Source organism: Festucalex cinctus, chromosome 14 (genome assembly GCF_051991245.1).
Source record: "Festucalex cinctus isolate MCC-2025b chromosome 14, RoL_Fcin_1.0, whole genome shotgun sequence".
In the NCBI taxonomy this organism is placed as follows: domain Eukaryota; kingdom Metazoa; phylum Chordata; class Actinopteri; order Syngnathiformes; family Syngnathidae; genus Festucalex; species Festucalex cinctus.
Genome location: NC_135424.1, coordinates 2,614,763 through 2,634,082, shown reverse-complemented (window position 1 = coordinate 2,634,082; position 19,320 = coordinate 2,614,763). Strand labels below are relative to the sequence as shown.

Sequence of the window (19,320 nt, the reverse complement as noted above, 5' to 3'; positions counted from 1 at the left end):
TTGCTGGGCTTAACTCTTAAACCGCCACTGGATTGGTTGTTACATAGAACATCCATCCATCCATAATACAACCAGACCTGCCCTTAAATAAGATCGGTCTCAAAAACGTATGCATCTAATGTCAAATTTAAAAACAAAAAGCAAAAAAAACGCTAGTAATGCAGACTACAGTGCGCACGTTTTCCCTCCCCACTATATTTTATTGATATAGTCAACCCTCCTTTGAGGAGTCAAGCAGATGGAGACGTCTGCTTGACGTGTCACCGTTGGAGCAGGTGGGCGTGGCATACAGTAACCTGACAATAGACGACTCAACAGCCCCATCTACTGGTCAAAGCACATACTGGACACTTCATTAGGTACGCCTAAATATCGTGAGATCCAATACAAGAGGCGTATCATTCAAAAAAAAAAAAAAAAGTGTTTATCACGTGACTCTCTAATGTTTGTGTTCCTTGGTGAAAATTTCCAGAGCCAAACATCGTTTAGCAAGTTGATTTATTTCATAAATAAAAGTAGGATCTGTTACATTGTGATTCCATGCAACAACTCCATCTTTTTGTTACTCTGACAACAAATCAGCCGTCACATATTAGCAGTATTATTATTATTTTTTTGCACAAAAGTACACAATTGGTACCCTGGACTAACAACACGTAACCGCTGCCTCTTGAACATTTACAGTATACACACACTGTCGTATGCTGCTATAGACTCTTGTCGCATTTACTGCATAATAAATAAACATTTTTAGGACTTGTGATGTTTCAAATTTGGTTTGGAACACATTAATATAAATACATACCTCAAAACGGAGGTCAACAACAACACATGGTCTCACCTGAGCGGCCTAACCTGTTAAGACGGAATGAACGCGCGTCCTCGCAAAAGATCTTGCTGCCTTCGGTCACACTTGCTGACTTGTTCCAAGACAAAAACAAACAAACAAGCAAACAAAAAAAATCATTTTATAGACGACATATGGACAAGTGCATATTCAAATCAAGCTAATGTATGTTATGTGCTCCATAGTTTTAGACTGCACAATGAAATGTTTTGGTGTTAAGACCTCCTTAAAGCACTTTTTGAACAAGTGTGAGATGAGAAGTGAATAATATTGATGATCTGATGTTTTGCATATGATCACCGCAGTTATGACGGGTCACTGGTTACAACTGGAGTACAGACGGGGGTCCTCGGTTTGTGATTGTGTGACAAATGATAATATACCCAACTCTCATTAACTTAGTTATGATCATTTGATTGAAAAACATTTCTTGGCCATCAAAACAAAATAATTCAATGAAAACTGTAAGATTAGCGCCCGTCTAATAGGAGCATTGCTCTGGTGTCAGGGAACTTTGTTGAAGTGACTTGAAGAGCTCGACTTTGCCATCTTATGACGTCATCTTATGACGCAATTATGGAGCGCAGCAATTTTGCACATTTTTTTGCTACTCACGGCAAATCTAATTCACTGCGCAAGCTTGTGTGTCAGGACCGTGGTTAAAAAAAAAAAAAAAAAAAAAAAAATGGACGTTTGAGGCTAGTTGGATCACACCCTCGGGTGATTTTTCTTGTTGTTGCATTTGTACATTTGTCCTCAAAATGTCCAACGTTAGGCGTCAAACCTGCTCGTCAGTTGGTCACAACTGTTCGTTTCCAGCCGTGATCAGCCGTACGCAGCCTTCACATTAACCTGCAACGGCACAATACACAATATCTGTCTTGCTTCATCAGCTTTTTTTTTTTTTTTTTTTCTTCCTTCCAAACACATCTCCGCCTTTTTGTTTTCGGCTGCTGCGCCCGCTTTGGTTTGCTTCTCGCCCCGCTCTCGCGCTCGGTCGGGGCTTCTCAGTGCTGCAGGAGGAAGTTGGTGGCCATGTTGATGTCATTGTTGGACGCTCGGAGGGCCTCGAGGGCATCCAGCCGGGAGAAGCCCATTTCCACCAACCTGGCGACCTGTTAGGAGAACAGACAGACGGAATGAGGGAAGCTCCCCTTCTTTGGTGTGAGGTTCTCATGCATGCCAGATCCACCAAAACCAGCATCTGCTGACATTCCAAACAGAATTTGCTTCTCCCGCTGGCCACTGAATCAGTGGAGGTTGGTGTTTGTGGATCTCACCGTGCTTCATCCATCCATCCTTCCTTTAGTCTTTCCTCTGGTCTCTTGGGGTCTCCCTGATCAGTTGGAATTTAGATGTTTTATGGGGTTTGGGGAAAGATTCTGTGGCTGGTAGGCTTTGTTTTATCTTCCTTTCCTTTGATCCTTCCTCTGATCTCCTGACAACTTCACGACTCTGGCGGGACTCTGAAGTATCCGGTTAAGGTGTAGGGTTTGGGATTTTTAACAGGTTTCAGGTGAATTAAAGCGTACAAACTCACGTGCACGCACACCAAAGAGAGCAATAATGACGACGACATGTTGACTCAGGAAGGCTACCAAATGGTATGTAGCAGGTATGTAGCGTTATGTAAGCACACTGCAGGATCATTAAAATTCAGGCATAAATCCAGCGCCACCTTGTGACTACGTCAGGCCACGCAAGACTTGTTTCGTTTGCTACATTTCCTGTCAGATTTTTGGGATATATTGATGAAAATGTGTCACAGACGAGAAAAAAAAAACAAAACAAAAACAACTATTTTGTAATATTAGCATTCTAGAGTAGTTGATATGATGGACAGGAAAACGTGACTGCACCTGCTCCTCGGCGACGGAGTTGTCCAATGGCGGCGGGGGCGCGGACGGCCGCGTCTGTGCCTGCGGCGGGGCCTGTCTTCTGCGTCTCAGGGAGGGGAACAACCTGTTCCACTGTAACAAGCCAGCCTGCTGAGAGAGAGAAAAAAAAAGGTAAACACTTCATTCATGATTGTCTCCAATTTAGATAAATGAAGGAAGCTCCTCCAGCCAACAAAGCACAATTTAGCCCGAAATGAAACTTATCGTTCCTTGTTACCACCAGATGGCGCCAAAGTGGCATTTGTATTGCTTTGGCCTGAGTACAAAAACATCAAAGTGAGTTTTGAAGTATAAATAAATAAATAAAAACTCTTGAGGATTAAGGTTGCTTTCGTTAACATAAACATACATTTTGTTTTGTCATAAACAGACATCCACTCAAAGTAAATAGCTCTCCTGGAAGAATTACCGGACCTTTAAAAGCTACATTTTTTCCCCCTCCACTTCTATCTTTAAGCTTGCTTGTGACTTTAATTTTGACTCCAACACAAAAAATAAAAAATAAAAAATACAAATCAACTAATCCATTGTTTTAGTTTGGATTACGCTACAATATAAACTAGTTTTTAATTACCCTGTTTCGAGCCAACCTTCAGTCTTGGTATATTCCCATATTTTCCAACTTGGATAATTCCTGGAATTTTGAAACACTAACCTCATATCCAACCAAAAAAAATTATCCAGCTGCGACAGGTTGCAGCTCTCCCGCAACTTCAACAAGGTAGTGTTAATCGGACATTTTTTAAATTTTGTGTCAGTTTTAATCCAATTTCAATCACACTTATTAGTTTTTATCATAGTTAGTCAACTTCATCCCGTTTTAATTTAGTCCATTGTTCGTCATCTATAAATCTAGTATTTTACTCTTTATTTTAGTCCAAGGAAACTATTTCATTCATCTAGTTTTAGTCAACAAAAATTGTCAACCTTTTGGTCTTGTTTCAGTCAGGACAATCATTTTGCCCCTATTATTGTTTATTAATGAGGGTTTTAGTCTGGTCTAGTTTAAGTCTGGTGAAAAATGTGTGTTGACGAAAGTTTTGTTGTTTAGTTTTCATTGACGAAATGAACACGACAAGAATAAGTGCTCGTACTTGTGCTTGGTGCCTGGAGTTGGCGCGGGCCTCGTTGAACTGGGCCAGCAGCAGTTGTTGATCCAGTTGGTCCATCCGCTGTTGCCTCTGGATGTCCAGCGTGGCGCCCATCCCCAGAGGTGCCTCACTGCTTGGTTGAGAACCTCGGGGAGGGCGCATACGTAAACGTGAGCAATGTTTTCGCTCGCGCGTCGAACTGCGACGGCTTCCGGTTCGGACTCACTGGAGAAGAGGGGCTCCAGGAGGTAGCGTGCGACGGCACACAGCCAGGCGGGCGCAAAGAGAACGTTGTGGAGCCACAAGACGTTGGAGTAGTACAAACCACCTGAAATCTGACACGCGTACACAATATGCATCAATTTACAGGATTGTGTTAATTGTGGGAATGCTGAAGCATTCAATGTCTTAACGATCATGGAAAAGGGAATTATACAAGTCGAAGTAAAACTAAAAGCAAAAGGTCGTGAAGGTCATAGCATTTTTATTTCCATGTTTAAAGGCTTTGCTGGCAATTGCTACTACTAAATAGGGATGAGCGAGTACCGATAATAGTCTTAACGGTATTGCGCCAGATAGAAATGTCTTTATTCACAATTTGTTGCCATTCAGTCAAATGAAATTTTAAAAGTACCAGATGTACTCAGAGTACCGGAATCGGTCTGAATAAAGTGCCATTGAACATTCACATTCCCACTCACAGCATAGACTAAATTTAAAAAAAAAAAAAAAAAAGGAAAGATTGTGGACTCTTAGATTTTTGGAGCAGATTTTCCTGACATTTCCACTTGAATTTCTAAGGCGTTCAATTGCTGAATCACATGCTTTCCGAGGATCCTTAACTTGGGTCCTCTACTCGCCCATCGGACAATCATGCGACTCACCAGCCCGCTGAGCGCCAGCAGCCACATGAAGGGACTGGATGTCAACAGCTACATGGACACACGGAGAGAGAGAGGTTACAAGAGTCATGATTAGATGCGGAACGCATAAAATAAAAACTAAAACGGGAGAAAGCTGAATAGAACCATACCTGCAGTCCGACTATGTAGACCAAAGACTTGTTGGTGATGTTGACGAGGCCCAGCACCTGGGTGACGGGCACCTTGGGGACGGACGAATAAAAAGGCACAAAGAGGGCGAAGACTGGGGCCAGCCTGTTGTGGAAGTCACCAGTCGTCAACAGTCCAGTTGGCGCGAGTTAATTCACGATTAACCAAACATTAATCGGACATTATATTTGTTTTAAATGTACAAATACAGGGAGTCCTCGAGTTTAGGCGCACTAGACCTAAGGCGTTTCGACTTTACAACAGCCCGGTCCGCCATTTTTCTTTTCAAATTCAGAGCAATTGGTGAGTGCAACATAAAGCAAATTGTGGAACCCAGGCCATTTTGTTCATCGTAAATTACAAGTCACCACAAATACATATATTTTTATCTTTTTTCTTTTTTTTTTTAAATTTTTTATTTTTTTTATTTACATTCATTGTACTTAAAGTTTGAATGCCTCTGGACATATTTAATGCCATTTAAGGCCTTAAACTCAGCAAAATCCATGTACCGTAATGACTTTTAATGCTTTTTAATGACCTGTGGAAACCTGTGTGATGTGTGTAACGCTACTCACAGCCCAGCGGGCAACTCCTCCACCTCGTAGTGGAAGAGGTAGAAGAAAGCCTGAGCCAACAGCAGGTCCAGCAGTGCAGAGACACACCAGGTGCCCAACAGGAAGGACTGGACAAGAAGACACACAGGACCACGGCGTCAGTTTCTGGACTTGGGCTGGCTAGTTCATCGGTTAGTGAGCATCTGGGTAAGTAAATCTGGCTTCATATTATGGTCAATGATGTACAGTATCAGCAATAAAATCAGTAAAAAAAAATAAAATAAAATGTAATTAAAAAATAGACCCTGATAACTGTGTCACCCATTGCCAAGAAATAGGGTGGACATGCCCAAAGTTGAACAGGGAGTCAGCCAAATTCCCCAAAGCAGGAATCTGCCTACGCCATCTAACGTGTACGGAACATTCCGTCCGTGTTGGCTCATCACGGGTACTCACGGCAAACTTCCTGGAGCCGAACCTCCTCTCAAAGATTCGGAAGTTGTAGATGAGCATGCCGCTACAGAAGGAGTCTTTCACGTCCAGACACACCAGCCGGCCGCACAGCAACCGCCACACCTACCACACCACATCCATTCATGTTAGGCACATTTTTCCAGGTTTATATTGTTTTGTTTTTTTAATAAATATGGACATATTTTCAAATGTATTCCTAATTTCCTACTTGTGTAAAAATGATTGTGGATACTTAAGCAGAGCCCATATTTTTGACCTGATACCTGTTGCTGGCTGCTGACAGCCGTGAGGTTGTACTCAAACATGTGCTGGTACTGCGGCAGCAGGCTGAGCATCACAGTCAACCCGCTCAGCACCAGCAGGAGGCCTTTGGACAGAGGAGCCTTGTCTGGGAAAAACACAAACAAGACTGAGTGGATATTTTGCCGTGAAAAGGGCTTCTTCTTTTCTTTTTTTTTATCAAAGTTTGTCGCTTTGACTAAACCTTTCCATTACTAATGTAGCTATTTCTACAGGTCCACCTGTGCTGTGTCACCCCAGCTCGATAAAAACAACAAAATACCTTCAAGTGGTTACGCTGACTGGGAATAAAATGAATGACAGGTGGATGCTAATCAACTTAGCTAAGCTAGCTGTTGGAGCCTTGAAACTGTCAAAGGCGGGAATGACTTACACAAGCCCCGGGAACCGGTGGTGGTGAACATGGCGTCGTCGAGGAGCTTTGACAACACACGAGAGGACACCCGGCGAGGTTTAAAATAAAGAAATTAAGAGTAAAGCGACGAAATGGCGTTGAAGCAGGGATCCACGCTGGCTGGGATGAGTGGAGTGAGTATTGACTGAGTAGGGCGGAAACAGGAAGAATTCGACACAGACGTTACAGAAGCCCGACTGGCCCAAAACACCCTTTACCAAAACTTCTACGTTTTGGTCACTAGAGGGCAGTGTTGCATTGGATTTGAAATCGAACAAGGAAAGGCTGCTTTATTTACATAGCGCAAGCGTACAATAATGTTTCATTTAGTTACAAAACATTTGTAGGCAAACTATAACATTTGGAAGAAAAAAAAAACAGAACAATTTAAGACATTTAAATGCCAAGTAAAGAAACAAACAGTAAAAAAAAAATGTATGATTTATTTTTATTTTTTTGATTTATTTTTTATTTATTTTTTTTTTTTGGGGGGGGGGGGGGGGGGGCTGGACCATAGAAATGCTCTATAATTAAAAGGCCTTAAATCATAGGCACTTTGGAAGCGCCAAAAATTAACAATATTCTCTGTGTTGTTGTTGTAGCTGTTTTTTGTTTTTTTTTTAAACATATCACTATGACATTATTATTATTATTATTATTATTGTTATTTGTATTAGTTATTATTATTTCTAAATTATTTCCACATTATAGTTTTAATACTGTAATATTTAAGATGTATTAAAAATGTAATCCATTATATCATTAATTTTTTTTAATTAAAATTGTTATTATTCCATACAAATGATTATTTTTTATTAGTATTATTATGACCATCAACATTTGATAGTACTTTACTCATCATGTATAAGAAATAAATAATATATTCCTCCATCCATTTCCTAGCAGTCATGTTTTATTACTATAATTATGTAAAATAATATATTTAAAAAAAATAATACATTGTATAATTACATTTTTTAAATGAAAATTATTTTGTAATTATTTATTTAAAAAAAAATTATTAATATTATTATGACCAACATTTGGTATTACTTTACACATAAGGTCGCAGGGGGGGGTGCTGGAGCCTATCTCAGCTGGCTCTGGGCAGTAGGCGAGCGGCACCCTGGACTGGTTGCCAGCCAATCGCGAAAAGCGAACCGCTTTATAGCGAGGCAACACATAAATGAGTAATTGTATTTTGGAAGTTGAAAGCCTACAATTTTTTTCCCGTGCAAAATTAAGATTCTGGGGCAAACAGTGCTCTGCTCCAATGTAATGTATGTTAAATTTAGGATAATGTTCAGGGGAGGACATCTCAACCTGTCTGAACAATGCAGTTTTTCAAGCGAAGTGCGCATCTCGAATTCAAGGTGCATTATGGGTAGGCGAAACTTCCAAACGGTCACTGAAAATGAATTGGATCCGATGGAATCGGCTCTGAATCGGCTGGAAAGTTGCTGTTTTTTTATTAACATGCATAGCATGTGGTTTACTGACATCGGGGAAGTTGACTTGCAAGCTTTAAAGCGTACAGTTAGGCAAAGATTGTCACCACTCGAATCTCCGCCATTCAAATTAATAGGGTAGTTGGTAGCCTCGGTTTTTTTGTTTTTTTTTCTCGCGCATGCGCAAACTCAATGCGCACTTCGCTTATTGTTTACACCTGCGCGTGTGTGCCGAAAAGCAGCCATCTGCTTCACGTCGCCTTGAACACACGCGCCGGTGTCACAAGTAGGCCCTTGCTGCCTTGCGTCAGTCCACATCAAACGTGGCTCCGTCTTGACGTCCAAGTCCAACGAACAGCTGTCTAATAGTATTGCGGGGACACGGCGCCGCCCCCGGTTCGTTTCCCATTGGTTAGTTTCTGCCCATTAGCCTCCATTTGCTTGCCGGTGGTCAGACGCCGAGCGCGAGGAACAGCTTGCTAATTGTGTTTCAGACCTTCCCTGTCACCGGCGTAGGAGTCGGGTCGAAAAAAAAAAAAAGGTTGCTTTGCCCCTGTTCTCAATCAAACGTAATCAGATTAAAAGAGCGCAAAGATGCGTACGTGCGCGTGCGCGAGTGCGCCAATAAAAGGGAGAGCAGATTTGGAGGCAGCCTTGACTCCTGCTGTTTGCTTTGTTCATTAAGAGGAGATGAGCAGATGGTTTGCTGCTCTGTTGTGTAGTTCCAGCGCGCACACACACGAATACACACATTCAGGCCTGTCACCTTAGCTTCATCCTCCATTTATCTTTTCCATTACACATCTCTCGGCAGGACAGTGTTACTTTGTGTGTGTGTGTGTGCGCGTAAGTGAAAGACAAGGAAGTGTGAAACTGTAGAAGTGTGCCCGATGAAGCTTTTCCGTTCACCGCCCGACTCTGAGGTGGTCATCCAAAAAAAAAAAGGTGATGACTCATTTTGTTAATGCATTTGTGAGTCATGCTGCGTATATTAAGGAGGACAAAAAAAAAAAAAAAAAGTACAGTGGGTCAAATGTCACATAAAATCCATACAATATAAGATCTAGTGGTGGGAAGTAACATAACGTCAACATTTTAGTTGTAAAATGCACTAGTCCAAACACCACTAGTCTAAATTTGGCATTCTGGTTAATATTGTGTTAGTGGAATATGAGTTTAGCATCAAAATCCAGCCGTTTTTTGTTTTTTGTTTTCATATCAGGGGGCGGCCATTTTGCCACTTGCTGTCGGCTGAAGATGACGTCATAGTGACCTTTTCTTTTGACCCCATCGTTCTATGATGTGTTTATGTTGTTGGTTTTTCACTTTTCTGTTTTTGAGATGGCTCAGATGTATATTTCAATCTTTCTGTAAGCTTCATTTGTTGATAAATAAATGTTAAAAAAAAAGAAAAAAAAAAAAAAAAAAAAAAAAAGGTGATGACTCATTTTGTTAATGCATTTGTGAGTCATGCTGCGTATATTAAGGAGGCCAAAAAAAGAAAAAAGTATAGTGGGTCAAATTTCACATAAAATCCATACAATATAAGATCTAGTGGTGGGAAGTAACATAACGTCAACATTTTAGTTGTAAAATGCACTAGTCCAAACACCACTAGTCTAAATTTGGCATTCTGGTTAATATTGTGTTAGTGGAATATGAGTTTAGCATCAAAATCCAGGCGTTTTTTTTTTTTTTTTTTTTCATATCAGGGGGCGGCCATTTTGCCACTTGCTGTCGGCTGAAGATGACGTCATAGTAGCTCAGGTCTCGTAACAACCAATCACGGCGCAGCTTCAGAAAACAGGTGAGCTGTGATTGGCTGTTAGCTCAGCCCTCAGCAGAACAGACATTGATGTCATCTTCAGTTGACAGCAAGTGGCAAAATGGCCGCCCCCAAGAGATGGATTACAACGGCTGGATGTTGCTTCATAACGCATATTCCACAAATGTAATATTAATCTTAATATATTAATTAAAAATATTAATTTGATAATGTCATTATTTTTCAAGTACTATTAGTACCATTAAAAAGTAATTTTTCTACTTGCTGTCGACTGATGATGACATCACCTGTGCTGAGGAAGCAGGTAACGGCCAATCGTGGCTCAGTTTACTGACCAAATCCAGAAAACATGTGAGCCACGATTGGCCGTTACTTACTTCCTCAGCACAGGTGATGTCATCATCAGTCGACAGCAAGTAGAAAAAATTACTTTTTAATGGTATTAATAGTACTTGAAAAATAATGACATTATCAAATTCATTCTGGACAAATTATTAACTTTTCACTGCTGAAAATTGTTCAATGAGTCATGTATCCTTTGAGGTTGACTTCCACCATTTGTTTTTATCCACCTCATGGGGGCGGCCATTTTGTCATGGACTGCCACCCTGCTGAAATTGACGTCACGGTGCCCCTCCGTCTTGCATTGCAAATGTCACAGCTTAGCTTATTTATTTATTTATTTATTTAAATGGGAACTTGAAGACCTTTGACATGATGACCTTTTCTTTTGACCCCATCGTTCTATGATGTGTTTATGTTGTTGGTTTTTCACTTTTCTGTTTTTGAGATGGCTCAGATGTATATTTCAATCTTTCTGTAAGCTTCATTTGTTGATAAATAAATGTTAAAAAAAAAAAAAAAGAAGCCAGAGTTCAAAGTTCATACATTTTGGTTCATCAGATTAGAGCATAAAGTTTACCTCCATTCATCAATTTTCAATAGTAATGCTTAGTCAAAAACCTCAAAAAAAAAAAAAAAAAAAAAAAATTTCCTCCTCAATTTTTTCATGGAAAAAAAATGAATATAAAAAAAGTGTTAAGTGTCAGAGAAAAAAAACACAGGCAAAGACAGATTAATATTAAAAAGTATTTGTATTGTCTTGTCAAACTGCCCTACTGCATAACATACACCGTACATGTACTGACTATACAACATGCCTTTTCTGGATTATAACAACAAAAAAGCAATGACTATATATGTACACAGCTGGTTGACAAGTTATATTGATCACTTGTTACCAGACAAAAAAAACAAAAAAACAAAAAAACCAATTACGCCTTCTCATCAAATAGGATCTCGGTTGAAAGAAACACAAACAAACACGTCATCAGAATAAAGGAATTTTTGTGACTATTGTCCAGGATAGGGTCATAAATGCAATAAATTAAAAGGTAGAGAAGAGTGGGAAAGTACAAACGTGTCCGCCTTCAATACATGGAGGCCGTCTGCAGGAATACTCGGCCGTCTGAAAGACACGCACACACAACAGCAAAATGAATTTCAGCGCGTTTTTTTACGGCGAATCCTCCAAATGATCATCAAATTTGATGCGCGCCCACATTAGACCGCGTAAGCAAGAAAAGCTTCGCAAAACGACGTCGTCCATCTGTCGAGGATGGGGGGGGCTCGTTTGGGGGGGAAATTCCCCTGTCGGAGTTTGATCAAAGTGCATGTCATGGAATTCGCCAAAAATTGATTTTTTTTGTTTTGTTTCCCTTTATCAGTTGAGTCCTTCAGACTTTTTCATAAATCCTGTTATTGGTTGCGATTGGCTGGCAACCAGTCCAGGGTGTCCCCCGCCTACTGCCCAGAGCCAGCTGAGATAGGCGCCAGCACCCCCCCCCGCGACCCTTGTGAGGAATAAGCGGTCAAGAAAATGGATGGATGTTATTGGTTGCTGAAACTGGTGTTGGTTGGTGGAAAAGAATTTTTTTTCTTTAATTTCAGAAACTCTACAAAATGACCAAATAAATAATCAAATTTTGATGATGTTCTACACCGACATATTTATGGCATCGGGGGAAAAAAGGGGCACAATTTACAGCAGAGCTTATTTCTATAGAATACCCGTTTCCCCATTTGGGGCTCGTTTACAATAGTTGGAGTTTGTCAACGTATCTATGCCAAGGTTATTTTAGTTCACTAAAACTAAGAAAAAATAAATCAAACTGTCATTATTAACAAAATAAAATAAAAATGAAAATGCTTTAAAAAAAAAAAAAAAAAACTAACTGAAACTACATTTTATGTATACAAAACAAACTAAAACTAACTATAATTATAGCAAAAAATGTCCTTTGTTTTCGTCTTTGGTAATTAATTTAAGGCATGAACCTTTGGGGATCATTTTAAATGTGATTTTTAAGTAGATTTATCTTGACATTAGCCGGAACAAGGACGTTTGAAAGTGAGTCACACAGAAGTGATGTCATCGAGCAGCAGCCAATAGAAAAGCACCTTCAGGTGACATCACTCTCATGGTGTTTTTGAAATATTGCGCACAAGTAATACACATTCTAAAAATTTTTTTTGAAATATTGCGCACAAGTAATACACATTCTAAAATTTTTTTTTGAAATATTGCGCACAAGTAATACACATTCTAAAAATTTTTTTTGAAATATTGCGCACAAGTAATACACATTCTAAAAAATTTTTTTGAAATATTGCGCACAAGTAATACACATTCTAAAAAAATTTTTTTGAAATATTGCGCACAAGTAATACACATTCTAAAAAAAAATAAAAATAAAAAAAATTTAAAAAAAATCTAATACTGAAACAAAAACAGAACTAAAACTAAGCATTTATTACATAACTAAAACAAATAGAAACTAACAGAACCAACATGAAAACTAATTAAAACTAACTCAATTTAATCAAACAAAACTCAAAGTGAAATAGAACGAAAATGAAAAATTCCAAACATATGATCGCTTTGCATTAAATCAAAATGGCCGACTTCCTGTCCAACTTATCAATGTACAATGTACAATGTATCAATGTACAGCCTAAAAAAAAAAAAAAGTGAGTTCTCTTTGGATAGCCCTCTGGCGCGGTTGCTTTAGAGCGCCTCATTGTCAGCCACGAGTGCGTGCACAACGCGAGGAGGCAGAGCAGGGCGGGAGGAAATGTATTTGGAAAAGTTGGACTTGACCAGCCAAACTGTGGACGCAGGCTTCGGGCTTGCATAGCCACTTTAGAGTGCCTTGTTGTCTGCCATGAGTGTATGCATGACATAGGAAGTCTCACTTAATAGACAGTGTTTGGACCAGGCCAGGTTAGAGTGCCTCATTATTGCGACACAAGTGAACGCCCGAAATAAGAATGTGGTTTGTGCAATAAGTTCGTTAGCATGAGAAATATCTCGCACGTGGTTCTACATTGCTTTGACCTAAGAGCATTCGTAAAAAAAATAAATAAATAAATAAATTAAAAAAAAGTTCATAAGAAAGGTTCTGCTTTTTTTTTTTCTTTTTTTTTTTGATCCCCCTTTTTCTGCGCGATTAAACTTCCTGGCACAAAGGAAGCGCAATCCTGCCCCCGCCGTCTGACAGACAATTCCCCTTTAAATGATTTATTACTGGGTGTTAATTATGCAAATGATGTCCAAACAAACTCATCACGAGAACAATTAAGACAGCCGTTAATTAGTGGCCAGTTCTCTTCTTGCTTCACTGGCATTCAATTAAAAAAAAAAAAAAAAAGCGCCTTGGAACAAGCTCGCTGTCTGCTGCGGCCGGCCCGGGGTCCGGTCCATTGGGTAGTGGGCAAAGGGGGGGGGTCGAGGTGTTCTACTGCCAGGAACTCTGGCTTTTTTTTTTTTTCTTCTTCTCTTTCTCCGCTGTCTGTCGAACACGTTGCATTTTGCTCGTTCATCCAATGATGGCGGAGACAATAGCGCGGCACAAATAATAAATGTACAGTATGAAACGTCACGGTGCATTAAAACAGAAGGCGCAGTCAAGCGCGGCGTGCTCAGCGGTGTTTCTCAGAACTGATTTAACTCCATGCGAGGAAAAAAATAATAAAATCACTCAAAAGTCCTTCCAGAAGGCTGATCAGTGAGGCATCGAGTGGGCAAAAATGATCAATTACTAGCTCTGGCTTTCGATTATGCACTTGTACCTTGACCTACAAATGTTTTTCAAGATGTTTTGACAAAAACAGTTAAAAATACCACACACATGTGACATATCTGCATGTATTATATGTTTGTATTATACTGCCCCCTTGTGGCCAAGGCATACATACAAGGAGCAGCACGGTGTCCATTAACTACCAAAAAAAAAAAAAAAAAGGAAAAACTGTTTATTCCTTTACATTTATTAAATGTTTTTGATGTATTTTTTTATATATACAGTGAAATACTATATGGTGCCATTTTTCTTCACATTTGTTGGTGTTTTTTGGTGTGACCAAAAAAAAAGATTAACGTCATTACCATTCATTTGATGTCTAAACTTATTATTATTATTATCATTATTATTATTATTATTATTATTATTACTTTTATTATTATTATTATTATTATTATTATTATTATTATTGTCATTATTTTTATTATTAGAGTTGTTGTTGTTGTTATTATTATTATTATTATTATTATTATTATTATTATTATTATTACCATTATTATTTTTATTATTATTATTGTTATTATTAGTATTATTATTGTTGTTGTTGTTATTATTAGTATTATTATTGTTATTATTATTGTTGTTGTTGTTAATAATAATAATACTAATAATAATAACTAATAACAACAATAATAATAACAATAATAACAATAATAATAACAACAACAACAATAATAATAATAATAACAATAATAATAATAATATAATTATTATTATTATTATGAATACTGTATCAAAAATACCATTTCAGGCGGTGTATTTTTTTTCACGCGATGTCAGTTGACTAACAAGGACAACGAGCTGTTGCGCGTCGCGGCCGGACGTCTCCTTTTTGTTTTCGCACCTTGCACCGTTGCCTTAACGTCCACCAGCCGGTCGTCCTCCATCTTGATGACGTCCGCTTGCTGGGTCACGGACTCTGCCGGGAGAGAGGCGGCCGATGATTGATGTGCTGCGCTTTTGCTCATTAATGAGTAAAGGAAGTCAGTTAGAAAAGCTAATGAACAGCCGAAGCTGTTGCGAGTAAACGCTTGTTGACATTTATGTAAAAAAAAAAAAAAAAAAAAAAAAAAAAAGGAAGAAAGCTTCTTTTTTTTTTTTTTTTTTCTCAGCGTACGTACCCGAGAGCGCGCCGGCGGCGTGCTGCAGGAAGCCGTGCTCGGCCTGATCTCGGAGTTTCACCTCCTCTTCCAAGGCCTCCTGAAGTCTCCTCTTACTCCTCTTTTCCTTCTTCAGTCGCTTCTGGATGAGAACTGAAAGAACGAACGGGAAGGAGGAAAAAAGCGATAAGGACGATGTCATCTATTAGTTTTGGCTCGTCTGTCGGCTGACATCATGTCATGACCACTCAGGTGAGATCATCGTGCGTTAGGTCAGCGTTGTCGCGCTCACTGTTTGGGATGGGAGATGAACTTCCAACAGAAACTCTCTGGAATTTTTTTTTTTGCACGTTTAAACTTACCCCAACACACCTTTTAAATACATTAGACACATTTGAATGCAAAAAAAAAATTATTGGAAAAAAAACAAAAAGTATCAAATATGGCTTTAAGAGGCGGGACTTGTTAGAGTGGCACATGACCTAATCGAATCTATGGGTGAGTGTGAGCTGTGGTCGACAGCAGCGCCCGTGTGACTACGTTGTCTGCGTTGATGCATTTTACTGTTTTCCCAGTGCTCAATGGGGTGGCATTACATAATCCATTAAAAATAAATAAATAAATAAATAAATAAACGCTTAAAAAATATTTACGCGATATTAAGTCGAATCCTGTAACTATTTGTTGTTTAGTGCTTAGGCCAAAGCAAAACAAAAAAAAAGTGGAATTTTGTTAAATTGAATAGCATTTTTTTTTTCAACAAAAGTAGTGCTTTGCTGCCATGTTGCAGTATCTTGGTAGCATGGAGCAATACTGACACAAGATGAGGAGCTTCAATGAGACAAAACAAAGGCGCTTTGCCGCCATGTTGCGGCCTCATGGCGCCAAGGAACTATGTTGACGCGGGTTGAGGAGCTTCATTTAGATAAAAGTAGTGCTTTACTGCCATTTTGCAGTATCTTGGTACCATGGAGCAATACTGACACAAGATGAGGCGCTTCACAGAGAAAAAACAAAGCGCTTTACCGCCATGTTGTGGCCTCATGGCGGCAAGGAACTATGTTGACGCGAGTTGAGGAGTTTAATTTAGATAAAAGTAGTGCTTTGCTGCCATGTCGTGGGATCTTGGTGCCAAGGAATTATTGTTGAAGAGAGTTGAGGAGCTTTTTTTGAGACAAAAATAGTGCTTTGCTGCTATGTTGTTGAAAAAATACTGGCATGAGCTGAGGAGCTTCTTTTAGATAAAAGTAGTGCTTTACCACCACACTCTGGCATCGTAGTGCAAAGGAACTACTGTCTTTTATGTTGGTATGAGTTGAGATGTTCAGTTGGACAAAAGTAGCGCTTTGAAGAAATCTGTAACAGTCAATAGCAATAATACAAGTTTGTAAAAAAAAATCAAAAAACAAAATGTTGCGGGATGCTGGTCACCTCTGTTTTTCTGCTCCACGCTCAGCTGCCGCTCCAGCGTCTCTCTTAGCTCGCGCTCGCGCACCAGCTCCATCTTCAGCTCGGTCCTCTCCAGGTGGTCCTGCTTCTCCTGCGCCCGGGCGTTCTCGATGGCGACCCTCAGCAGACCCTGCTTGGAGACACGCACGGGCGCACATCAACAACAGCTTTTACGCGGCGACGGCCACACCACAAAACAATCGGCAGCGGACGCTCGCGGACCAAAAAAAAAAAAAAAAGAAATTTGCAAATAATGGTTTTGAGAAATGAGAACTTTAGCGGAGCTTAATACCTGCGAGGAGTTTCTGTTTTTGTTTTTTTTTTTTTAATCTAAGGTGTCATAATGCATTAAAATCCGACTTAAGAACTACATCATAAGGATGCCGTCCAGAACTTGCAAAATAAGAAAATACATGTTTGTTTGTTTGTTTTTTGAGTTTTCTCAAAACCAAAAGAAATTAAAAAAAATAAAATAAAATTGATTTTTTTTTTTGCCATCAGTAAATAACTGAGCAAATGTTTTAATGAAACCCATAATAGCAGTAAATATTTAAGTAACTATAAAAATAACTATAACTATAAAAACTATAAAAAAAAATTGATATTCAACAGGGTACAATATATAAATAAAATGACATAAATGACGTGTTGTCGTATGTGGTCCTATAAATTTTACTACATATTTTGTGTATTCATTTATTTTATTTTATTTTTTTAACGATGGCTTGGTAGTCTTCTGATGACATTCCCATTTGTTTCAATTTATAAACATACAGTATTTTATTTATTAAAAAACAATGTATTTATTAAAATAATAATTTTACTGCCACACGTTATCAAAACGTTATCGTTCATGTCATCCTTGAAAACATTCTATTTCATCAGATTTCGTCATTGAAGAGATTGAAGAGATACAATGCTGCCATCTGGTGGCCATAGTTAGTGAGTGTTTTCGATTCTACAACCTATTGACCAGGCAGCGCTGCACTTAGATGTTGCACTGCCCATTGATTAAAAAAAAAAAAAAAAAAAAAAAAAAAAGTAGTTGACGTCATTTAACGTTTATGGCGTCATACATGGTGATTTGATTCATCGTGAATAAACGTTTTTGGCAGTCAAAGAGTTAAAGTGTAAGCAAAAGTGTAACTGATAAGTCTCACTATGGGGGTCAGATTAGGTAACAAACCAAGTTGTTGTTTGTTTTTTTGTTGTTGTTTTTTTGGCGGCGTGAAAACCAAGCTGGTGACTCCTCCTCCACAACAAAGACACACAACATGTGAGAAGCAGGTCAGCGCACGCCACATCGCAATTTTAACCATCTCCTTTCTAAATGTCTCTTATTTACCATCGCGGCCCTCTCGAAAGAGCGTCTGGCCGTCGCCCTTCTACTCATCCGCCATTATAAAAGCGGGCGGCGATAATAATGGCAACAAAAAGCCCCGGCAGAGCCTCACCTGGATGTTGGTGAGCAGGGTCTCGATGGAGGACAAGCCTTCCGGGAAGATGAAGGGAGCGTGGTGGAGGCCTGCTGGGAGCTTGTGCGCCGCCGGGTACGCCGCCTTCTCGCAGCTCGGCGGGGGGTGCTGCTGCTGGTACGCTTGTCGATCAGCCGCCGACGGGTTGGATTCTGCAAACACGTTTCGGGCCAACATGTCTCAGTTCCCTAATATGGAGGCACTTGCACTCCCGGGAAAAAGAACAAATCAACAAAAAAAAAAAAAAAGACGTGATCCCTTGCGCGGCGTGCCAAAAACCCCGATGGAGTGCGGATTACTTGGCTTTTGTTCCACACAAGTCCAAAACGGTTACGGTTTCTCGCACCACTAACAGGTTTCAAAGTTAAAGTGCAACTTCAATTTAAGGCTAAGCTAAATTAAGGCTTTCCACGATCAGCATTTTGGAGACGATCAACGATTAGGAAGTTAAAAAATATATAAATAACCGAGCACTGATATGATCAAAAGACAGCCCAGTCTATCCAATATAATTGACGCCCACTGAAACGCATTGTCTCCCGATAGATTATCGACACGCCTACGCAAGTATTGCGATATTTGTAGTTGATCTACAGCCACTAACGGCTCCATCGTTCATGACTTATTGAGCAACTACTTGGCGGGCCACTAGGGGGAGCGCCTCATAAGAGTGGCGGGGAAATGGACGCAAGTCTTCAGGTGAAGAAGACTTAGCTTAGTTTTTTTTATTATAATAATTATGTTTTTTTTAATTGACTATTTTATTTATATTTTTTACATATTAAATATTTATATATTATATTATGTACATTATATTTATTTATACATTTATTTTTATTTTTATTTATTTATATTTCATTTTTTACTATTATTTATTGATGTTTATTTTATTATTTTATTTTTATTTATTTATATTATTATTTTATGATTAGTTCTATCACATATTATTGACCTGAGCAATATATCAATAATCGTGGTATGGCCATATATAATCATATAATAATATATATAATATATAATCATTATCGTGAGCCTTGTATCGCATATCATATCATATATCATATCATGACATATTCGTTATTTGAAGGAAAAACACTCCCGAAGTCGATGCTAACTTCCGGTTAGCATTTGCTAACTTCCTGTTAGCGCTACAGGATAGCAATGTTTTAAAAATGAAGTTTTGTATTTAAATATACAGTGGATATAATTCTTAATGTTGTGTATTTAGTTTTACAGTTATGTCTAACTGATATATATATACAAAAGATATACAGTGGTGCTTTGAGATACAAGTGACCCAACTTAAA

The 19,320-nt window shown here is 38.9% G+C and overlaps 2 protein-coding genes across 4 annotated transcripts in view; both read right to left on the bottom strand.

Annotated features, from left to right (window-relative positions):
* Nucleotides 1–481: 481 nt before the first annotated feature.
* On the bottom strand, nucleotides 482–6,800 carry ubac2 (UBA domain containing 2). Of its 2 annotated transcripts, none has more exons than XM_077496048.1 (10): nucleotides 6,593–6,800; nucleotides 6,183–6,307; nucleotides 5,902–6,021; nucleotides 5,467–5,573; nucleotides 4,870–4,993; nucleotides 4,721–4,768; nucleotides 4,063–4,171; nucleotides 3,840–3,982; nucleotides 2,707–2,832; nucleotides 482–1,962 (listed from the first exon to the last, which is right to left on the bottom strand). In XM_077496048.1, exons 1-10 carry the CDS (start codon nucleotides 6,621–6,623, stop codon nucleotides 1,855–1,857), a joined length of 1,041 nt encoding a protein of 346 aa, XP_077352174.1. In that variant the 5' UTR covers nucleotides 6,624–6,800; the 3' UTR covers nucleotides 482–1,854. The 2 variants fall into 2 exon arrangements, with proteins under 2 accessions (XP_077352174.1, XP_077352173.1); XM_077496047.1 differs by having other exon boundaries at nucleotides 2,707–2,835; nucleotides 6,593–6,799.
* A 4,152-nt stretch (nucleotides 6,801–10,952) lies between these two features.
* Nucleotides 10,953–19,320, bottom strand: part of dachc (dachshund c) — a 43,500-nt gene continuing 35,132 nt past the window's right edge. Inside the window, exons 7-11 of one of the 2 annotated variants that reach the window (XM_077495274.1) lie at nucleotides 17,993–18,165; nucleotides 16,521–16,671; nucleotides 15,111–15,242; nucleotides 14,834–14,908; nucleotides 10,953–11,315 (exon numbers count right to left, since the gene is read on the bottom strand). In XM_077495274.1, the coding sequence (XP_077351400.1) occupies nucleotides 11,278–11,315; nucleotides 14,834–14,908; nucleotides 15,111–15,242; nucleotides 16,521–16,671; nucleotides 17,993–18,165 (569 nt within the window). In that variant the 3' untranslated portion in view covers nucleotides 10,953–11,277. The remainder of the gene's footprint in view (nucleotides 11,316–14,833; nucleotides 14,909–15,110; nucleotides 15,243–16,520; nucleotides 16,672–17,992; nucleotides 18,166–19,320) is intronic. The other variant, XM_077495275.1, reaches the window with a different exon arrangement.